This window comes from Caretta caretta, chromosome 1, assembly GCF_965140235.1.
Source record: "Caretta caretta isolate rCarCar2 chromosome 1, rCarCar1.hap1, whole genome shotgun sequence".
In the NCBI taxonomy this organism is placed as follows: domain Eukaryota; kingdom Metazoa; phylum Chordata; order Testudines; family Cheloniidae; genus Caretta; species Caretta caretta.
Genome location: NC_134206.1, coordinates 291,636,419 through 291,654,256, shown reverse-complemented (window position 1 = coordinate 291,654,256; position 17,838 = coordinate 291,636,419). Strand labels below are relative to the sequence as shown.

The following is a 17,838-nucleotide window of genomic DNA, read 5'->3' as shown; positions in this document are numbered from 1 at the left end:
TCTTGCGTTGACCAAAAGGTCAAATCATCCTCCCAGCCTGACCATTTTCAGAGGAGAGAAACTGAGGCAGCAATCATGCACCTGACTAGGACAGGTAAGCCACACATTCAAGCAGCCAGAAACTCCAGTCAGAATTGTGCTAGTTGCCACACACACACAGAAATTTAGACCTGAAAAGCTTGCTCTCTGAAACAAATACTAATGAAAAGTGAAAGAAAGGGACAAAAATCAAGTGTATACAAGTTACATAAATTTTTCACTTTCAGTTTTAACGTGTAAAGCAACCAAGATCAGCAGAGTTGATTCCTTGTTATCCCAAGCACCAGCCTGGATTTGGCTTGAGTGGGGTCTTCTCAGTGGTAGAACTTCACCTTTGCAATTTCTTCCCCTAGACTCAATCTGTTAGAACTGAGGCTGTTAGAACTCCTAAATCCTTCCTATGAGTCATGTAATTATGACCATTTCGAGTCCCCATTTCTCTATTTTTGCACAGACTGGGGAGGGTTTGGTGTTTGAGCGTGGGGGCAGAGCTAATGAATCCAATTCGTAACAGAGTTCAATTACATGCAGCACCCATGTGCCTTTTTGGCAACTGTTCTGTTTCTGTTATTCAAATTAAAACACCTAAATGCTTGAGATTTGCCTAGGCAAGAAAGCTGATTTAGGATAATTAAGAACAAATACCCAGCCTGCAATTACAGACTTGACCAAGAGAACTAAAGATTTATTGAGGAGCTGAAAGTCTTCCTCTTGTCCTGCAGTACTCTGCTCTCCCTAGTCTTACCCTTCCAACCTATTTATGAATTTAGGCCTCATTTACAAGATTATTACTGAATTTAACTCATCTTAGATTAACCAATAGTGAAGGTGAGGGGGTGGGGGGAGTCCACAAGGCCTCATTACAACATCCTGTTGCAAATTAAAGGAATAATCTTGTCTATTACGGTTCTGTCAACAAACATTTGACTGTTGAGGACCATATGCAGCTGTTTCATTTCAGTCTCTAGCTGGGACTAGGGATATGTCTACACTACAGCCTATGTTGGCAAAACTTATGTCTCTCAGGGGTGTGAGTATTCCCCTCCCTGAGCAACATAAGTTACACTGGCATAAGCGCTCATGTGCACAGTACTAGGTCAGTGGGAGAACTTCTCCCGCTAGTATAGCTTATGCTGCTCACAGAAGTGGGTTTTTTATGCTGACGGGAGAGCTCTCTCCCATCGGCATAGCGTCTTCACCAGGCACACTGCTGCGGCTCAGCTGTACCACTACAGCACTGTACGTATAGACAAGGCCTAACACTTCCTCCCTCCCCTGTTGCGGAATCCTCAATATCTATAGACTGAGTAAGTGCTGCAAGCATCCAGTATTAAGCAAATCTCTGCGGCTGTCCTTATGCATTGGACAGCTATGCAGTCAAGTGCAGAGGCTTTTGTCTTTGTTCCACATTAAAGGGCAACTCCCGCACTATTAGCCAATCAGCACTGTTTTTTTTAGCTGGTTGCTGACCAAATAACCACTTCTAGCTCGCTATTTTTAGAGCGCCCAACCACTGCAGTACCTAAACCCCAGATAGAACGAAGGATTCTTTATGAAAAAAAGGTGGTTCTGCTCCATACTGCCTGGTTTGGTGGCTTCTGCTAAACAACAATGGCCATCTTCCCTCTTTCTATTCACGCCCCCATCATTATCAAAGGGTTTGCAAAAAGCTGGGCTGTACATCATGCTCTGAACACCAAGCTTGGAGTCATTCTAACCCCTTCTAGTAAACAGTGAGGAAGTTTGAGATTCCATATTGCCCACTAAGGGTCTTCAAGATTTGGACCAGGATTTTGAACCAAATCACAGTTCAATGTATATCTCGGCCCAAAAAAGCCTCAAGAAGGCAACAGGTCTTACTAGCTGCGGTTTGTATGGCCTTCTCCTTCAGCTAGAGGTAGGACAAACTGCAAACATCTAGTATGGAGCTGACCATGTGAATTACTGTGGCTGGCTTTTCAGATAAGAATGGCTACTATCTCCGAGCTAAAGTGAAAGTATCTTGTCCAACTCATTATCCATGTGTTTTATAAACAGATACTAATTCAGCGAGTCTGACCCAAGACTGCAAACTACCTTGATAACTGAAAGGCAAATAGTCAAGATCACGTCATTGCTCAGTTACTTCCTTCGAGAGCTTTTCTTTTACCACTGGTTTAAATTTGACTCTACCAAGACAACTGCTTCTCACATTAACCTCATATGCTGACACCTGGATGGTGCCACCATGTCTACTGAAGAGACAATAAAACAATGTCAACAGCATTTGGTGGCAGTGGGACCTATGATTCACGACTTAACCAAGAGGTCTTCTAATTAGTTTGGTAAAAGTGATTACTGGTAATGTTTTCCATTAAAAAAGGAGTGATCTGAGTCTCTTTGGTAGAGACAGTAATGCTCATCAACACCCATCTCCATTGGGCACTTGACAGAGCAACTTAAGGCATTTCCCTCTTCATTCTGTGTGAAACCTATTTAAGGTGGCACTCTAGCTGAACAACTTGGCAAGTTATGGAAGCACATCATTAGAGCTTATGCACATGAGTGCAAGACATTCTGGAAGAATAAAGTTCTTAATGGATTGGAAGCTGAAGGTAAAACTTCAATAAAGTTAGTAACAAATCATAATTTCTATCCTACTGAAGAATCGTTTAGTTCTTGAATCTTAAAATACAAGTGTGTAGCGACAGGTGTTTATTATTGAAGGCCCGGATAGCCAGTCTCCTATCACTAATAGGGTTAGCAAAAATCAAGTTTTTTAAATGATTGTGATCTTAATCTCAGATTTCCACATCAGATGTTTCACAGAAGAGTTGAAAGATTAAGATCACAATCCTTTAAAAATCTGATGCTGGCATCAGATGAGCAACAGAACAACGTTAACCCATTCTTCACACCACTTAAACTTCATAGTGTTACACATGTAACTCAGACCCACTGTTTAATTATTTCCACCAATTAATGTAGTAATCTGTTTGGATTCTTGCAAATCCTCTTACCTTTCCATGAATGTTAAAATTGCCATTTCTTGGTGCACTGACATTCTGGAAGCTCTTTTTATATTGAGGGGCAGGTATCCAGGGAGAGTGTGGTGCTGGAGTGGAGATCATCATGAAGAAGGGTTCAAAGTTCGATTTATATTCCAAGAAATCCAAGGACATGTTAGCCTGCACACACAAAATTAGTTGTTTAAAAGCTCTCCAACACTAGTGATAACAAACCCTAATGTTAAGCTGTGAACTGTCCAAAATAGTTAAGACTAGAAGTGTATGAATACAAAAAGCACTTGTAGACTATTTTACAATCTCGTTGATTGAACTTTTACAACTGTTTGAAGTAGAACTTGTGGTAAATCAATCCCAAATGTTACGAGTTATTTATAAATCCTATTTCAACATAAGATGTCTTTTGTCCCTCACACCTCTAATTGCCACTATGCCTCAGACCTTCATGTCATTCAGAGCTGGAAAGCTTCATGTAAAGAAGGACTCTGATCTCTTATCTCACTCAGTCCTTATGTTGACAGAGCTCCCTTTCAAATTCTGCCTTCACTGACAGTTTTATTCATACTGTCAAGTACAATTCCATTTCATGCCCTTCCTAAATCTTTCTACATTTCAGGGGATATAGGATCCAGACCCTAAATGTTAGATGGGAATTTGGCAGTTTGTTCTCCTCAGAAGGCAGTCGCTCTGCTGGTCAATGTTTCATTCCCTGCTCTACTGCTGCCAACTTATTTGTTACATCCATCCTCCAATCTTGTGCCAGTTTGATGATGATCCACTTTTTTTTTTGGTAAAAGGTGATTAGGGAAGAGGCACCAACAGGGTATAGCTTTAAGCTTCATTCACACTTGTGCTGCTCCATTTGATCTCCCTCACCAAGCCACTCATTTTCAAGTCGTATCTTGAATACTTATTGTTCACCTTAGCCTACACATGACAGCAAGTCTCACTTACTATTCCTTTCAGCCCATTACTGTAGCTTTCCCTTTGCCAATCATTAGAACTAATCTTAGTACGTGCACAGTTACCACTTACATCTCAGTTCTTCCCTTTTCTAGTCTCATGTTTTTCCTTTTCTGCCTGATGAGTCATCCAGGTCTGGTGTGCTCTCTATTCTACTTCTGAAGCAATGGACTCTAAGAACGCTACAAAAATAGATTGTCTACTGCCCATTTGTGAGAAGCTATTAAAATCAATTATGGATTTTGTGGCTCACTGGTAATAAACCTATATCCCCACAAATAGAGCCTTCCTGACCTTTAAGTAAGTTAGAATAAGATTAATGGCCTACAGGACCAATGAGAGACCAACTCCCACCAAAGAGGCAAATATTGCAGCTATTGACAGAAGACTGGTAGTCTAGTGCTATATCTTCCACGCAGTTCAGGACATGTCAATACATCCTCTGAAGTCTGTGTCGTCGAGTGCTGTCTTTTGTCAGTCCAGAGTCCCCACTGTTTAATGGCCAAAAGCAACAAGCCAACAGGCACCAACACACAAGCCTTTTTCAGGATCGCTAACAGAGACAAGTTAATTTGAAATATTTAACATTAAATCACATAGCGTCACTACCTGTGCAAGAGAACCCTCCTCGACTGCTATACATTCTCAGGGACAGTTCTCTGTTGATACCGTTGTAAAATACTCTATCCACTTTTAGTCTCTTTGGTACTTCTAAATTGCCTATCACCTTGGAGAACGAAGTACAGGTAGGAACTGAAGCATCAGTCAAATGAAAAAGTCCCATTCAGTTACATCACATGAAGGCAGATAACTAAGTATTTTACAACCGTATCGACAGAGAACTGTCCTGAGAATGTATAGCAGGGCAGGAGGGTTCTCTTTGCATAGATAGTTAGTGATGCTATGATTAAATAGGCATCACAGAAACTTGGTGGAATGACGACAATTCATCAGTGGGACACAGGAATACCACAGTATGAAATATATAGGAATGAAAGAGTAGGTTATGCTGGTGGGGGAGTGGCATTACATGTGAAAGAAAGCACAGAGTCAAATATAATAAAAAACTTAAATGAATCAAACTGTATCTCAGAATCTCCATGGACACAAATTCCATGCTTGAATAATAAGAGTATAGCAGGAGAAATATAGTAGTGACCAGGATGGTGATTGTCATTGTGAAATGCTCAGAGAGACTGGAGAGGCTATAAACATAGAAAACTCAATAATAATGGATGATTTCAACTGTATCCAGTCAATATGGGGATGTCAACCCTCAGGATGGGATGCAGAGAAAGTTTCTAGACACCATTAATGACTGCTTCTTGGAGCAGCTAGTCCTGGAACCCACAAAGGGAGAGGCAATTCTTGATTTAGCCCTAAGTGGAACACAGGGTCTGGTCAAAGAGGTGAAAATAACAGAACCGCTCACTAATAGGTGTCCATAATATAATTAAATTTAATATCCGGGGGGCAGGGGCAGGGGGAAGAGGAGAAATAGCAAAGAAACCCACCATAGTAGTATTTAACTTCAGAAAGGGGAACTACAAAATGAGGAAGCTAGTTAAATGGAAATTAAAACCATGACAAGAGTAAAATGTCTGCATGGAAAGTTTTTAAAAATGTCATAACAGAGGCTCAAATTAAATGTATACCCCAAATTAAAAAAAGAAGAAATAGTACAAGAACCAAAATGTCACCATGGCTAAACAGAATAAAAAGTAGCTAGATACAAAAAGGCATGCTTTAAAAAACTGGAAGTCAAATCCCAATGATGAAAATAGAAAGGAGCATAAACTCTGGCAAGTCAAGTATAATCTGGTATGCCAAAAAATGTGAGGAGAAAACCAGCAAAAGACAAACTAACAGCAAAAATGTTTTTTCTAAGTATAGCAGAACCTCAAAGACACGAATACCAGAGTTACGGACTGACTGGTCCACCAGATACCATGTGAAACCGGAAGTAACCAGTCAGGCGTCAGCAGAGATGAATAAAAAAGAGCAAGTACTGTACTGTGCCTGTATTGCATCTTAATGGTAGGCACATCTGGGCGGCTGCCCCCACCCCCACCTCCGGACAGCCACCTACAGCAAGATGCTGGAGCTGCCAGGCCAAGGCAGCTGGAGACTGCAGAGCAGGAGCAATGCTTGGGTATGTGCAGCTTTCACCCTCCCCCCACCCCTCCCGGAGGGGGACATGGTTTTTACCTCCCCCTCCCCAGCCAGGAGGGGGATGCATTGTTTTTACCCCCACTCTCCCAGCTGGGAGGGGGCCACACTTATCTCTCTCACACCCCCACCCACCCTCCCCCTGCCCAGAGGGGGACAAGCTTGCAAACTCATGCCGGGGCTGACTAGGTTGCTCAGCTGCTGCTGACTCCTATCTCAGAGTGTCAACTGCTGGATCTGGAGCCTGAACTGCGCTTTGTTCAGAGCTACAAACATTTCAGAGTTACGGACAACCTCCATTCCTGAGGAGTCTGTAATTCTGAGGTTCTACTGTACATCAAAAGCAGGAAGCCTGCCAAACAGTCGGTGGGGCCACTGGATGATCAAAGTGCTAAAGGAGCACTCAAAGACGACAAGGCTATTACAGAAAAGCTGAATGAATTATTTGCATCTGTCTTCACTGTAGAGGATATAAGGGAGATTCCCACAATTGAGTCATTCTTTTTAGGTGACAAATCTGAGGAACTGTCCCAGATGGCTTTGGATCAAATTGATACATTAAACCATAATAAGTCACCAGGACCAGATGGTATTTACCCAAGAGTTCTGAAGGAACTCAAATATGGAATTGCAGAACTACTAATTGTGGTATGTAACTTTTTTTATCACTTAAATCAACCTCTGTACTAAATGCCTGGAGGATAGCCAATGTGATGCCAATTTTTAAAAAAAGGCTCCAGAGGCAATCCTGGCAATTTCAGGTTGGAAAGCCTAGTTTCAGTACCAAGCAAATGGTTGAAACTACGAAAAGGAACAGAATTATCAGACACATACGAACACAATTTGTTGGGGGAAGAGTCAACACGGCTTTTGTAAAGGGAAATCATGCCTTACCAATCTCTTAGAATTCTTTGAGGGGATCAACAAGCATGTGGACAAGGGTAAATCAGTGAAACAGCCTTTCAGAAAGCCTTTGACAGGGTCTCTCACCAAAGGCTCTTAAGCAAACCAAGCAGTCATGGGATAAGAGGGAAGGTCCTCTCAAGGATCAGTAACTGGTTAAAAGAAAGGAAATAGGACAGGAATAAGTAGTCAGTTTTCAGAATGGAGAGAAGTAAATAGCAGTCTCTCTCAGAGATCTGTACTGGGACCAGTGCTGTTCAACATATTCATAAATGATCTGGAAAAAGGGGTAAACAGTGAGGTGTCAAAGACTGCAGATGATACAAAATTACTCGTAAAGTCCAAATCAGATTGCAAAGTTACAAAGAGATTTCACAAAACTGGCAACAAAATTGCAGATGAAATTCAGTGTTGATAAATGAGAAGTAACACATTGGAAAACAATCCCAGCTACACATACAAAATGATTCAGTCTAAATTAGATGTTACCACTCAAGAAAGACCTTGGAGTCGTTTTCAGAGAACTATCCACAATATGAAAAGGAGTACTTGTGGCACCTTAGAGACTAACCAATTTATTTGCTCAAATAAATTGGTTAGTCTCTAAGGTGCCACAAGTACTCCTTTTCTTTTTGCGAATACAGACTAACACGGCTGTTACTCTGAAACCTATCCACAATATCTGCTCAGTGCAGCAGCAGCCACCAAAAATCTAACAATGTTACGATCCATTAGGAAAGGGACAGATAATTAGATAGTAAATATCATAATGCCCCTATATACATCCATCGTATACCCACACTTTGAATACTCCATGCAGTTCTGCTCACCCCATCTCAAAAAAGATATTAAAAAATGGAGAAGGTACAGAGAAGGGCAGCAAAAATGATTAAAGGTATTGGACAGCGTCCCTGTGAGAGATTAAAAAGACTGGGACTGTTATACTTGGAAAAGAAATTACTAAAGGGGGCTACGATAGAGGTCTATAAAATCATAAATGGTATGGAGAAAATGAATAAGGAAGTATTGTTTACCCCTTCATACAACACAAGACCCAGGGGTCACCCATCAAATTAATAGGCAGAAGGTTTAAAACAAAAAAGTAAAGTACTTCTTCACACAACGCACAGTCAACCTGTGGAACTTGTTGCCAGGGGATGTTGTGAAGGCCGAAAGTATAACTGGGGCAAAAAAAAAAAAAGCATTAGATAAGTTCATGGAGAACAGGTTCATCAATGGCTATTAGCCAAGATGGTCAGGGATGCAACTCCATGCTCTGGGTGTCCCAAAACCTCTGACTGCCAGATGCTGGGACTATATAACAGAAGACGGATCACTTGATCGCTGCTTCAAAGGGAATAAACAGAACAGGGCATCTGGAATTGGCCACTGTCTGAAGAAGGGATACTGGGCCAGATGGACCATTGATTTCACCCAGGATGGCCATTCTTAAGTTCCTATCTTAATAAAAGTCTCTTGAAATCATGTACCTAGATATACTGTAACATCTAAAAAACAAATGAGCATGATGTTAAAACTCAGTTACAACAACAGTTTGCTGAAGTGAAGCACATCCTCTTAGGTCTTAAGCCAAATTGCCATTTCACAGGTTGGTAGCCTGAAATACTTGTTCTAACTGGAAGTCTGTGACCTACCAATCAGCAACGTTTTGGTCAAGCACCCTGAACTACCACTGAAGTCAGTGTTCACCTCCAAATCCGGCCCTTGGCTAACAGCTATCTAACAATTTCATTTTCCCATATTTGCATATACATGTTTGTCCTCTAAAGATGGCTGGAATCTTGCTTCACTGGTTATGCGTGAAGTAATGACACCACCACCATTAGGCAATATCCATTCAGTAACAGAGCCAAGCATAAAGTAGTGTTTCGTCACAAATAGAACAGTAATGCAGCTGTTGTGATGTTCTTACCAGTACATCTGTCAGGTAATCTGCACTGTAGTTCTCACCATGCCTTCGTGCTTTTCCATTTATTGAAAGAGTATAATTATAGTACTTTGAATTTTTTTCCTATGAGAGAAGAAAAAGGTATCACTTATATAAAAAGACAAGAATCTACTATTTCATTGACCACTTTAAATAAACTAAGTTGTCAGCAAGTATTTGTCAAGCATGATTTTATCAAACAATTTGTCCTATTTAAGTATTTGTAATATGTGTTCTGCAAAAGGCCTACAAGCTTCGCCTTTTGTAAAACCAAAGTGATTCTACACTATAATAATTGCAAGTTTTTCTTTGTTGAAATTAGGTTTTCAGATACTTCTCTTCATTAGAAATAACTCCTCATTAACATCAACAGCCTCCATACAAAGCTGAGAAAATGCAAGGAAGGGAATTTCCTCTTTTAGTTAACAGAAGCATGCAAAAAGCAGATCAGTTCTTATATTCAGCACAATTAAGCTAGATTTACTTTTGTAAAGTACCTGCAACTAGGTATTTAATAGGAGCTGTCACATACCAAAGCATACCAAAAACTCCATCCAGGAGGAACGTGGCCTATTCCCCCTGCATCTTCTGCTCCATACTGAAAAAAAGAAAAAAAAAAAAAGTGACCCAGCACAGTCTCAGACGTTTAGGGGGATTTGTTTTCCTCCACAGCAGCCAGAAATGCAAAGGCCCCGATGAACACACACTGACCATGTGGTGCCTATGGTGGGGGAAAACCCAGCATGTGCACTAACCAAAGAAGTGCAGCTGTCCCACATCCCTTCCCCAAATATAATCCTCAAATTCTAGTACTCCTGAAGTAGAGGACTAACCTACTGACTCTCTCAAGACTACCTGTTAAATGGATGCTGATACTTTGACAAAACTAAGTTGAGAAAAGTTACATTGCATGTCTTATTTCCTCTATTTCTTTAACAGTTCTGAGAAGGACCTTTTCATCTAAAAACAGTAGTATTTTAAATATTTTGGGGGTTTATTTTATCTACAAAAATAAGGATTAAGACTTTATTTCACAAAGTTACTTTCAGTACAGGCAATTCACCTGTGTCACAGCAAATATGAGTAAGATATACCTCATTCAAATACTTCCCAGCAAAGAATGTTTGATAGCCACACATAGACTTGAGGACTGCTGGGAAGGTATATGGCTCCTGTATCTTCTGCCATGATTTGCTGCTGCAGTTTCCCTCCAGAGTGTTATTGACAACATGATGATTATGTGGGTACTTTCCTGTTAAGATGCTAGCTCTGCTAGGACAGCACAACGCACTGGGGACATACTAGAACACAGAATGAAAAAATACAAATTGTAAATTGAATCTGGGGGGGGGGGGGGAGAGGGAAATCTAGTTTTTAGCCAATAGCAAGAGACATTAAAAGATATGCTGATGAGTCACTCACATCACAGATCAGATTACTCCCATTTATTTAGGCATGTAGAACTACAACCCAAATATTTTTATCAATTAGAGGTTGCATATGGGATTGGGTTTATATTTTCTTTAGAGTTTGCAATTTACAAAATGCATGTTATACACACAAGCAGGAAGCATCAGTTATTTGAGAATGAACAGTTTATTTAAATACTAATTATTGTAACAATTCCAGTAAACTGGAAGAATGGGGAACCATTAGTCAATTTTCAAATCTGTACAAAACCAAATTTTTGAAAGATTTCCTTATTAGTTTCTAGCCAAAACTTTCATTTCCTAAAAATATTCATCAAATTAAGTGTTCTGAAATGTTCCATCCCAGGCACAGAAAGTGATCTTGGGTCCAAGTCACAATTTACCACAGGAATTAATCTGCCTCCCTGTATTCGCCATATTTAAAAAATTGAAACTAAACCTACTTCAGAGCCAAGTCACAGATTAAGTTTCTTATACCATTACAACCATAGGTATTTAAATTAAAATAGCTTAAATAAATACATGCCACTGAAGGTTACAGAAGTCAATGTCACCACTTACTGCATTTGAGAAGCTTATCCCCATCTCTGCAATAAGGGCACTGGTCTTCTTTAGTGGTATCTGTAACAGGTAGTAATTAGTACAATCAGCTAAAAATATCTGGATACTGAGATGCTAGTGTGCTATCTAAAGTGGCAACCTTAAGTTGATTTCATGGGAGGTATTTATAGAGTACCAATCACCACAGTATTTAGGCATAGGCTAGACCAAACCAATGCCTCCATTTCTTTGCAGTGAAACTTCAAACGCTACATCTAAAATGCAAGGCTAAATTTATTATCAAAATTCTTAGTTTATTTTTTGCAAGTTTTGACAGAATTCGCCTTTTAAGTAATTACATTCTACCTAACGTTTCTTCATTCAAATGGATCAATTAGACATCATTTTCTAGCCAGAAAATGGTGTGTTTTGTTTTTTTTAAATGCCCCTTTTCATCCTGGAGCCAGACTGCTACAATCTCATAGTGTGAATTGATTCCTCATATATAGTTAATGAAACGATCTTTCAGAATGGTCATTAAAACTAAGTAGCCCAGCCATAAGATTTACTTTCCCACCCTCACTGGAATGAAATCCCTAATATTTTACTCTATCAAAAACAGGTACTCACCCTGGGCAAGTAGAATTTAAAGACTACAATAAAATGAGCCTTTTGGGATCTTTGAAAGAAAAGGTGCTCTAAGTAAGTAACAGTCATTGTTTTATTTGTGGAATTTGCCAAGTCATTTCTGTTTTAATGTCGATTCCTTCAATGGACATCCTGAAGCACTCAACATCCCAAGTGAAAAACTACATACAGATAGGCTAATTAAGTGATCCTGGCGTGATAAACACTATGCATATAGCAAACCATGCGTGTGTTGATGCTGGTCAGTTTAAAACAGTCAACTGCAAATCGTAAAACATCTTAGATTGATGAAGACCTGTTACTTCAGGTTGTGAGGAAAAGGGAACACATATACGAGAGAGAGCAAGTTAAAACTAATGAATCCATGCGTGTCTCATGCCACGGCCAGGCTTACAGAACACTGTCAGTCTTGGTGGATGAGGGAGAGGGAAATGATTTTCTTCACTGCCCAACTAGTATGAAGAGCAAAAAACAGGAAGGATAAAATATGAGAAGAGGGGGATTTTTTAGAGTGTTTAATCTAAAGCACTGTGAGCAAGAATTTTCTCATTCTCTCTCTCTTTAATATAGATAACTAAGTGTGAAGTTCTGAATGTACTAGTTCTCTTGCCAGAAGGCATATTATGTATTCTTTTTACCTCATGTTCTTGCGAACCATGGAGGACTTGCTCCCCAAAATGCAGTATGTTGCCTTTCTGATAACAGTGTCTCAATATTTGCCCTATAAATTAAACCCCTATGTTACAGCTGAGTGAACCATACCTAACTAAGTCACGCTTGCAATAACGCAATGAAGCAGGGTCACAGAAAGGCACCGGCAGACGTTTCCATTTACACACCACCCGAGCGGACTCTCTGGACTTTCTAGAGGAGGGCTGACACTCAGCTTAGCTAATAAAGCAGCGCACAAGCCAAATACCACCCGTTCTGTCAGGGACGCTGCACGAACGACAAGCCCCCGGTCAGCCAGCGCACACGTTTTCCTTGCGTGAGAGGCGACATCTCGCCCCCAGCCCAGACACACACCGGAGGGGAGTTGCACGACAGCCTCAGAACACCTGTTATGCAGCCAGATCCCTCCCCCCCCCGCAAAATGGCCTGAGCTCAAAGCGCTTTTCCCGCTTCCAAGATGCAGGGGGCCCGCTGCCAAGGCGGCGATGAGCGGCCCTGGGTGCAGCAGAGACCCTCCCTGCCCTCCAGCTAGGTAACTGCAAGGGGGGCGTCTGCCCCACCGAGCCCCGCCCCTCACCCCCAGCCGGGTCAGGCCAGGAGCAAACGCTGCCGCGCCCGGCGGGCCCGAGCACGGGGCTGCCTGCGCCAGAGGCGGGCGGCACGGCAGGACCACCCCTGAGCAGGGAGCAGAGCCCCCCACGGGGACACAGCGTCTCCCCCCCAGGCCCAGCAGTGGGGCCGGGCCCCCAGGGCGCACCACGTCGCGGGCGGTAGGGAGAGCAGGTTACCATGCCGCCGAGGCAGACATCCTGGTCATCGGCGAGGATCAGCACCACGCTGGGCTTCCGCGCCCCGCCGGTCCCGGCCGCCTGCGCGCAGCCCCAGTCGCGGCTCAGCACCAGCAGCGCAGCCAGCACCAGCGCCCGCACCGCGGGAGACATCGTGCAGGACCCGGGCGCGGCGCGGTGACCTCCGAGCCGGCGCTATCGCAGACGAGCGCAGACCGAAACCGACTCGGGCGGCGCCCCGCCCCCGGCATATGACCAGGGAGCGCAGCAGGCGCTGTCACGTGACCCCCCGGCTTCAGCCGCGGCCTTGGCCTCCCCCGTCCTCAGCCTCGGCCCCGCCCCCTCAGACCGTCCACGCCCACTCCCCAGGCTGGACCGCTTCGCCTCCCTCAACCTGCCTCGCCCCCGCCTCGCTCCTACGTTCCCGCAGCCAGCCCCGCCCCCGCCTCACTCCTACCGGACTGCGCCACTCCTACACCCCCTCAGCCAGCCGCACCCCCGCCTCACTCCCGGCCCCTCAACCTGCCATGCCCTCTCCCACCTCACACCCTCCCCCTCAAACTGGCCTACGGTGCCTCACTCCCACACACACCTCACTGCCCCCCTCATAGGTGACATCCAGGCGCAGCGTGTGGCCTGGGTTTCCTGACGTGCTCTCTCGGACCTACGGTGTCCAGATGTCTTGATTTTATAGGGACAGTCCCAATATTTGGGGCTTTGTCTTATGTATCTGCCTGTTACCCCCATCCCTGTCTTGATTTTTCACACTTGCTATCTGGTCATCCTACTGGGACCTGGCGCTGCTCCTGGGGCTTGGGACTCTGTTAGGCAGGACTGTCAAGCCCCCACATTTGGTGTCACCCTGCTGGGAGGCAGCCAGCTGAGGACGGAGGTCCAGCCTGTGCACAGGGCCAGTGACTGCCCACAGCAGCACTATGTTTGGCATTGTTGGTACTCCACACTTCAGGCCATACAGCCACTGGTGCGTGCTGGGTAAAGCTAGCAACTGGCCTGTGCTGAGCCTGTGGGTCTTTTTCACAAGGCACCATGACCACATGCCTGCTTGGGGTGCTGGGATTTCTCTCCCTGGCCCCAGGTATTCACCTTGGGGCTCATTGTCAGATGTGCTGAGCTCCCACAGTTCCAATTAAAGTGAATAGCAGCTGTGGGTGTTCACCTCCTCTTTAAAATCTTCCTGCCTGAGTGCCTGGCTCAGGGTTTTATACTGCTGCCCATCACTGCAGTATCTGGAACCTTCCACTTAAAAACAATAACAATAGCAAAGTCCTTAATGGACATCATGGAACCTCTGGCTTTTCTCTTTTGAGGGTAAAAAAAAAATCTGTTTGTGGTAGGATTATTATTTTTACTATTTGCTTTGGTTAATTGATTTTTGTTTCTTGGTTTTGGTCTTATTTGTTTTTGTTGTTTTTAATTTTGTTTGTTATATTACCAAAAGGTGTCCTTTAAAAAAAACACAGCTCCACTAAATGAACTTCTAACATCATGATATTTACAAGGTTTGTGCTTGTTATTCTGTTCTACTCTGGTTTTTATTTTGCTCTCATCACAGAAGTACCTGAACACTTTCCACTAATGCATTAAGCAATATAACTAACATCTGTCACATGTGATACACAATGTAGTGTTTTGTCTTGGTAGCTCTTTTTTTATTTTAAGGTGTACATGCTGCTGCAAAATTCCTTTTGGTAATAGGTAATGCAAACAACCCTCCTTTCAAAGATGATCCAGAGGGTTATGATATGTCAACAATTGCTTATCCTCCCTGAGGAATTCTAAATAGGATGCCATGTGAGATTCCCGCAGATAAAATTAGGTCTTATGATCATAGATATTGTTTGAGTGGGAGGATGACATTTTCTATTTGGGAGTCCACTAAATGCAAGTGAGTTGAAAGGGCTGTTAATGATATCTAGTGATAGTGTTTTTTCAAAGTGAAGGTGGAAAAGTGGATGAAAATAGCTCCTAATACTGCCCCAACTAAAGGAAGAGATAAGGTGCGTGAGGTAATATCTTTTATTGGACCAACTGCTGTTGGTGAAAGAGATAAGCTTTGTGTAGCTCTAAAGCTTGTCTCTTTCACCAACTTGAAGTTGGTCCAATAATATTACTCCCCCATCTTGTCTCTCTAATATCTTGGGACCAAGACTGCTACAATAGCACTACAAATAACCCATCGAAGGAAGTCATTGGCAAAAATCCAATTGACTTCAATGGGAGCTGGCACAGGTTCAAAGACGAAGGGCATGTCTACATGCAGAAATCTAACAGCATAATTATACTGGTATCCTGGTATACCAGGATATTTATACCATTATAGATATACGAGTATAATTCTTCTTGTAGACACTCTTATTTCAGAATAAACATAACTAAGGCTACGATTATGTCATGGAGGTCATGGAAGTCACAGAATCTAAATTGCAGAGACCTGCATTACATTTTCCACTTCAGCCCCGGGGCAGTGGGGCTGGAGCTGTCAGCCAGTGGGGACCCTGGAGCTTTCAGCCGCCGTAGGTGGCAGGGCCACTCCCAACTCCCAACCTCTGGCTCTAGAGCTCCGAGCCACAGCGAGAGGCCCCTGCAGCTCCCAGTTGCTGTGGGCGGTGAGAGGACCCCGGAGCTCTGAGCCACTATAGGCAGTGGGGAGATCCTGGTGCTCTCAGCCACTGTGGGAGTGGGAGGACCCTGGATCTCCAAACCACTATGGGTGCCTGGCGAACCCCGGAGCCACAGCAGCAGTGGTTGCTCGACCTCCCTCCCCATTTTGTCAGGGTTTTTTTAGTAAAAGTCAAAGGTCACCGGTTTCCATGAATTTTTGTTTATTTCCCATGACCTGTCTGTGACTTTTACTAAAAATAACCCTGACAAAATCTTAAACTTAACCATAACTATAGTAGTCTAAATATATTGGTATACTTTATGTCATTAAATTTTCCCTTCTCTGGTCTGCCTTTGAGATAACTGATAACACTGAAGAAAGAAGTACATGAGAGATTCAGCAATGCACATTACAGTGAAGATATAACAAAGGTGGGAGACTTAATAGAGAGACCTTCATTAATCATTTGATATGGATAGATACAGAGCTCACAGATGATGTTTGTGACAGACAGCTTAGGACATTTTGGGTTGCTGCACAGTATGTTGTAATTAATACATTAAACAGAACATAAAAACCATTTGGAAAAATACTGTATGGAGTGGGTGCTGTTGTGAACAGCTGAGGCAAATGCACTGTGGATGATCTCTGGTCATAAAAGACAGTTTCTTGCATTGTTTTCTATTACTGTATTAGGCTTGGGATAGGTTGCTATTACAGTTGCTCCCCCCTGGGGACAACTGTACAGTAGAACAGGTCGTCTTCAGCAACTTTTGTTTTCTTTTGAAAATAAAATTGCCATGGTAACTGTGAAAAACAATAACCTTGATGAATGACTCGGCAGAGTTGAGGACTGGATGAAATTCAGGTGCAGTCTTGTGAGTCTGCAGCTTCTGAACTGAGAAAATTATACAGGAGTCTAGCCAAGAAATACACTACACAGAGAATTTTGAAAGTGAGGTTGTTAGTACTACACTGAAGTCCGGTGTAGCAGAGCTAGTGAAGAGAATCACAATTTCTATTATAACAAAACTAAATATTACTTATTGTTATTATGTTCAAAAGGCCAATGCCATCTGTGCAGCTGGCTACTGATGAGTAAGGGAAAGAGAGAGTAGTGGACATGGCTTGCTTTTCCTCTCATATCTGACTCAGGTACAGTAGCACAAACGTATACACCTGGCAGGCTGTTCAAAAAAGAAAGGTAATCAGGTGCTGGGTTGTCATGTCGTGTCAACGGCGAAAAGATCACAGAAACAATTGATTCCTTCTAATATTAGCAAAGAACTGTATTAGAATAAAGAAATCAGTGTACTCTCTAACACTACTTACTCACTCTGACAGGTTTCAGAGTAGCAGCCGTGTTAGTCTATCTTCGTAAAAAGAAAAGGAGTACTTGTGGCACCTTAGAGACTAACCAATTTATTTGAGCATAAGCTTTCCTGAGCTACAGCTCACTTCATCGGATGCTGTAGCTCACGAAAGCTTATGCTCAAATAAATTTGTTAGTCTCTAAGGTGCCACAAGTACTCCTTTTCTTTTTACTCACTCTGCATTTTCTCTCCAACCAGGTCATTCATTCCTGGGAGACTTTAGCTGCTCAGCCAGTACTGAAAGTTAGTGTGGTTTTTCTCCTGGTGCTTCATGATGAGTTTCCACAGCAGACCCAAATAACATTTCGCTGGGCTGAGCAAATTCATAACAGGGCCGCCACCCCATCCCACACAGCTAGATACATAGGTACAAACCTACTCTCACCGGGTTTATATAAATAACATTTAATCAAACTCAAATATCCATAATTTAGTCTGCATGTTTTTCTGACAGGTGATGGGGCTTGTGGCTGTGCGAAAGTCCCCCCCACCCGCAGCAGCTGCAGTGTTCTTGGGGCGGGGGGTCCGGGTCCCCACACCTCTACAACAGGTGCAGTGTCCCAGGACGAGGTCCCTCGCAGCAGGTGCAATGCCCCAACCCTGTACCAGGGTGGCCTGTACCACTCAGCGGGGGGTGTTGCGTCAGGCCGGAGACAAGTTCATGTCAGGTACAGAGTCTCCCCCCGCTGCCCGGTGTAGAATTGGCTCAACCCGGAACTCGGCCGACGGCCGCAGGC

General features: G+C 43.1%; 1 protein-coding gene across 1 annotated transcript in view; it reads right to left on the bottom strand.

Annotated features, from left to right (window-relative positions):
* The window catches only part of GNS (glucosamine (N-acetyl)-6-sulfatase), a 30,460-nt gene extending 17,098 nt beyond the window's left edge, over nt 1-13,362 (bottom strand). Inside the window, exons 1-6 of the mRNA XM_048835911.2 lie at nt 13,106-13,362; nt 11,019-11,078; nt 10,122-10,328; nt 9,560-9,625; nt 9,013-9,111; nt 3,039-3,206 (exon numbers count right to left, since the gene is read on the bottom strand). Coding sequence (XP_048691868.1) covers nt 3,039-3,206; nt 9,013-9,111; nt 9,560-9,625; nt 10,122-10,328; nt 11,019-11,078; nt 13,106-13,258 — 753 coding nt within the window. The 5' untranslated portion in view covers nt 13,259-13,362. The remainder of the gene's footprint in view (nt 1-3,038; nt 3,207-9,012; nt 9,112-9,559; nt 9,626-10,121; nt 10,329-11,018; nt 11,079-13,105) is intronic.
* Between the last annotated feature and the right edge of the window lie 4,476 nt (nt 13,363-17,838).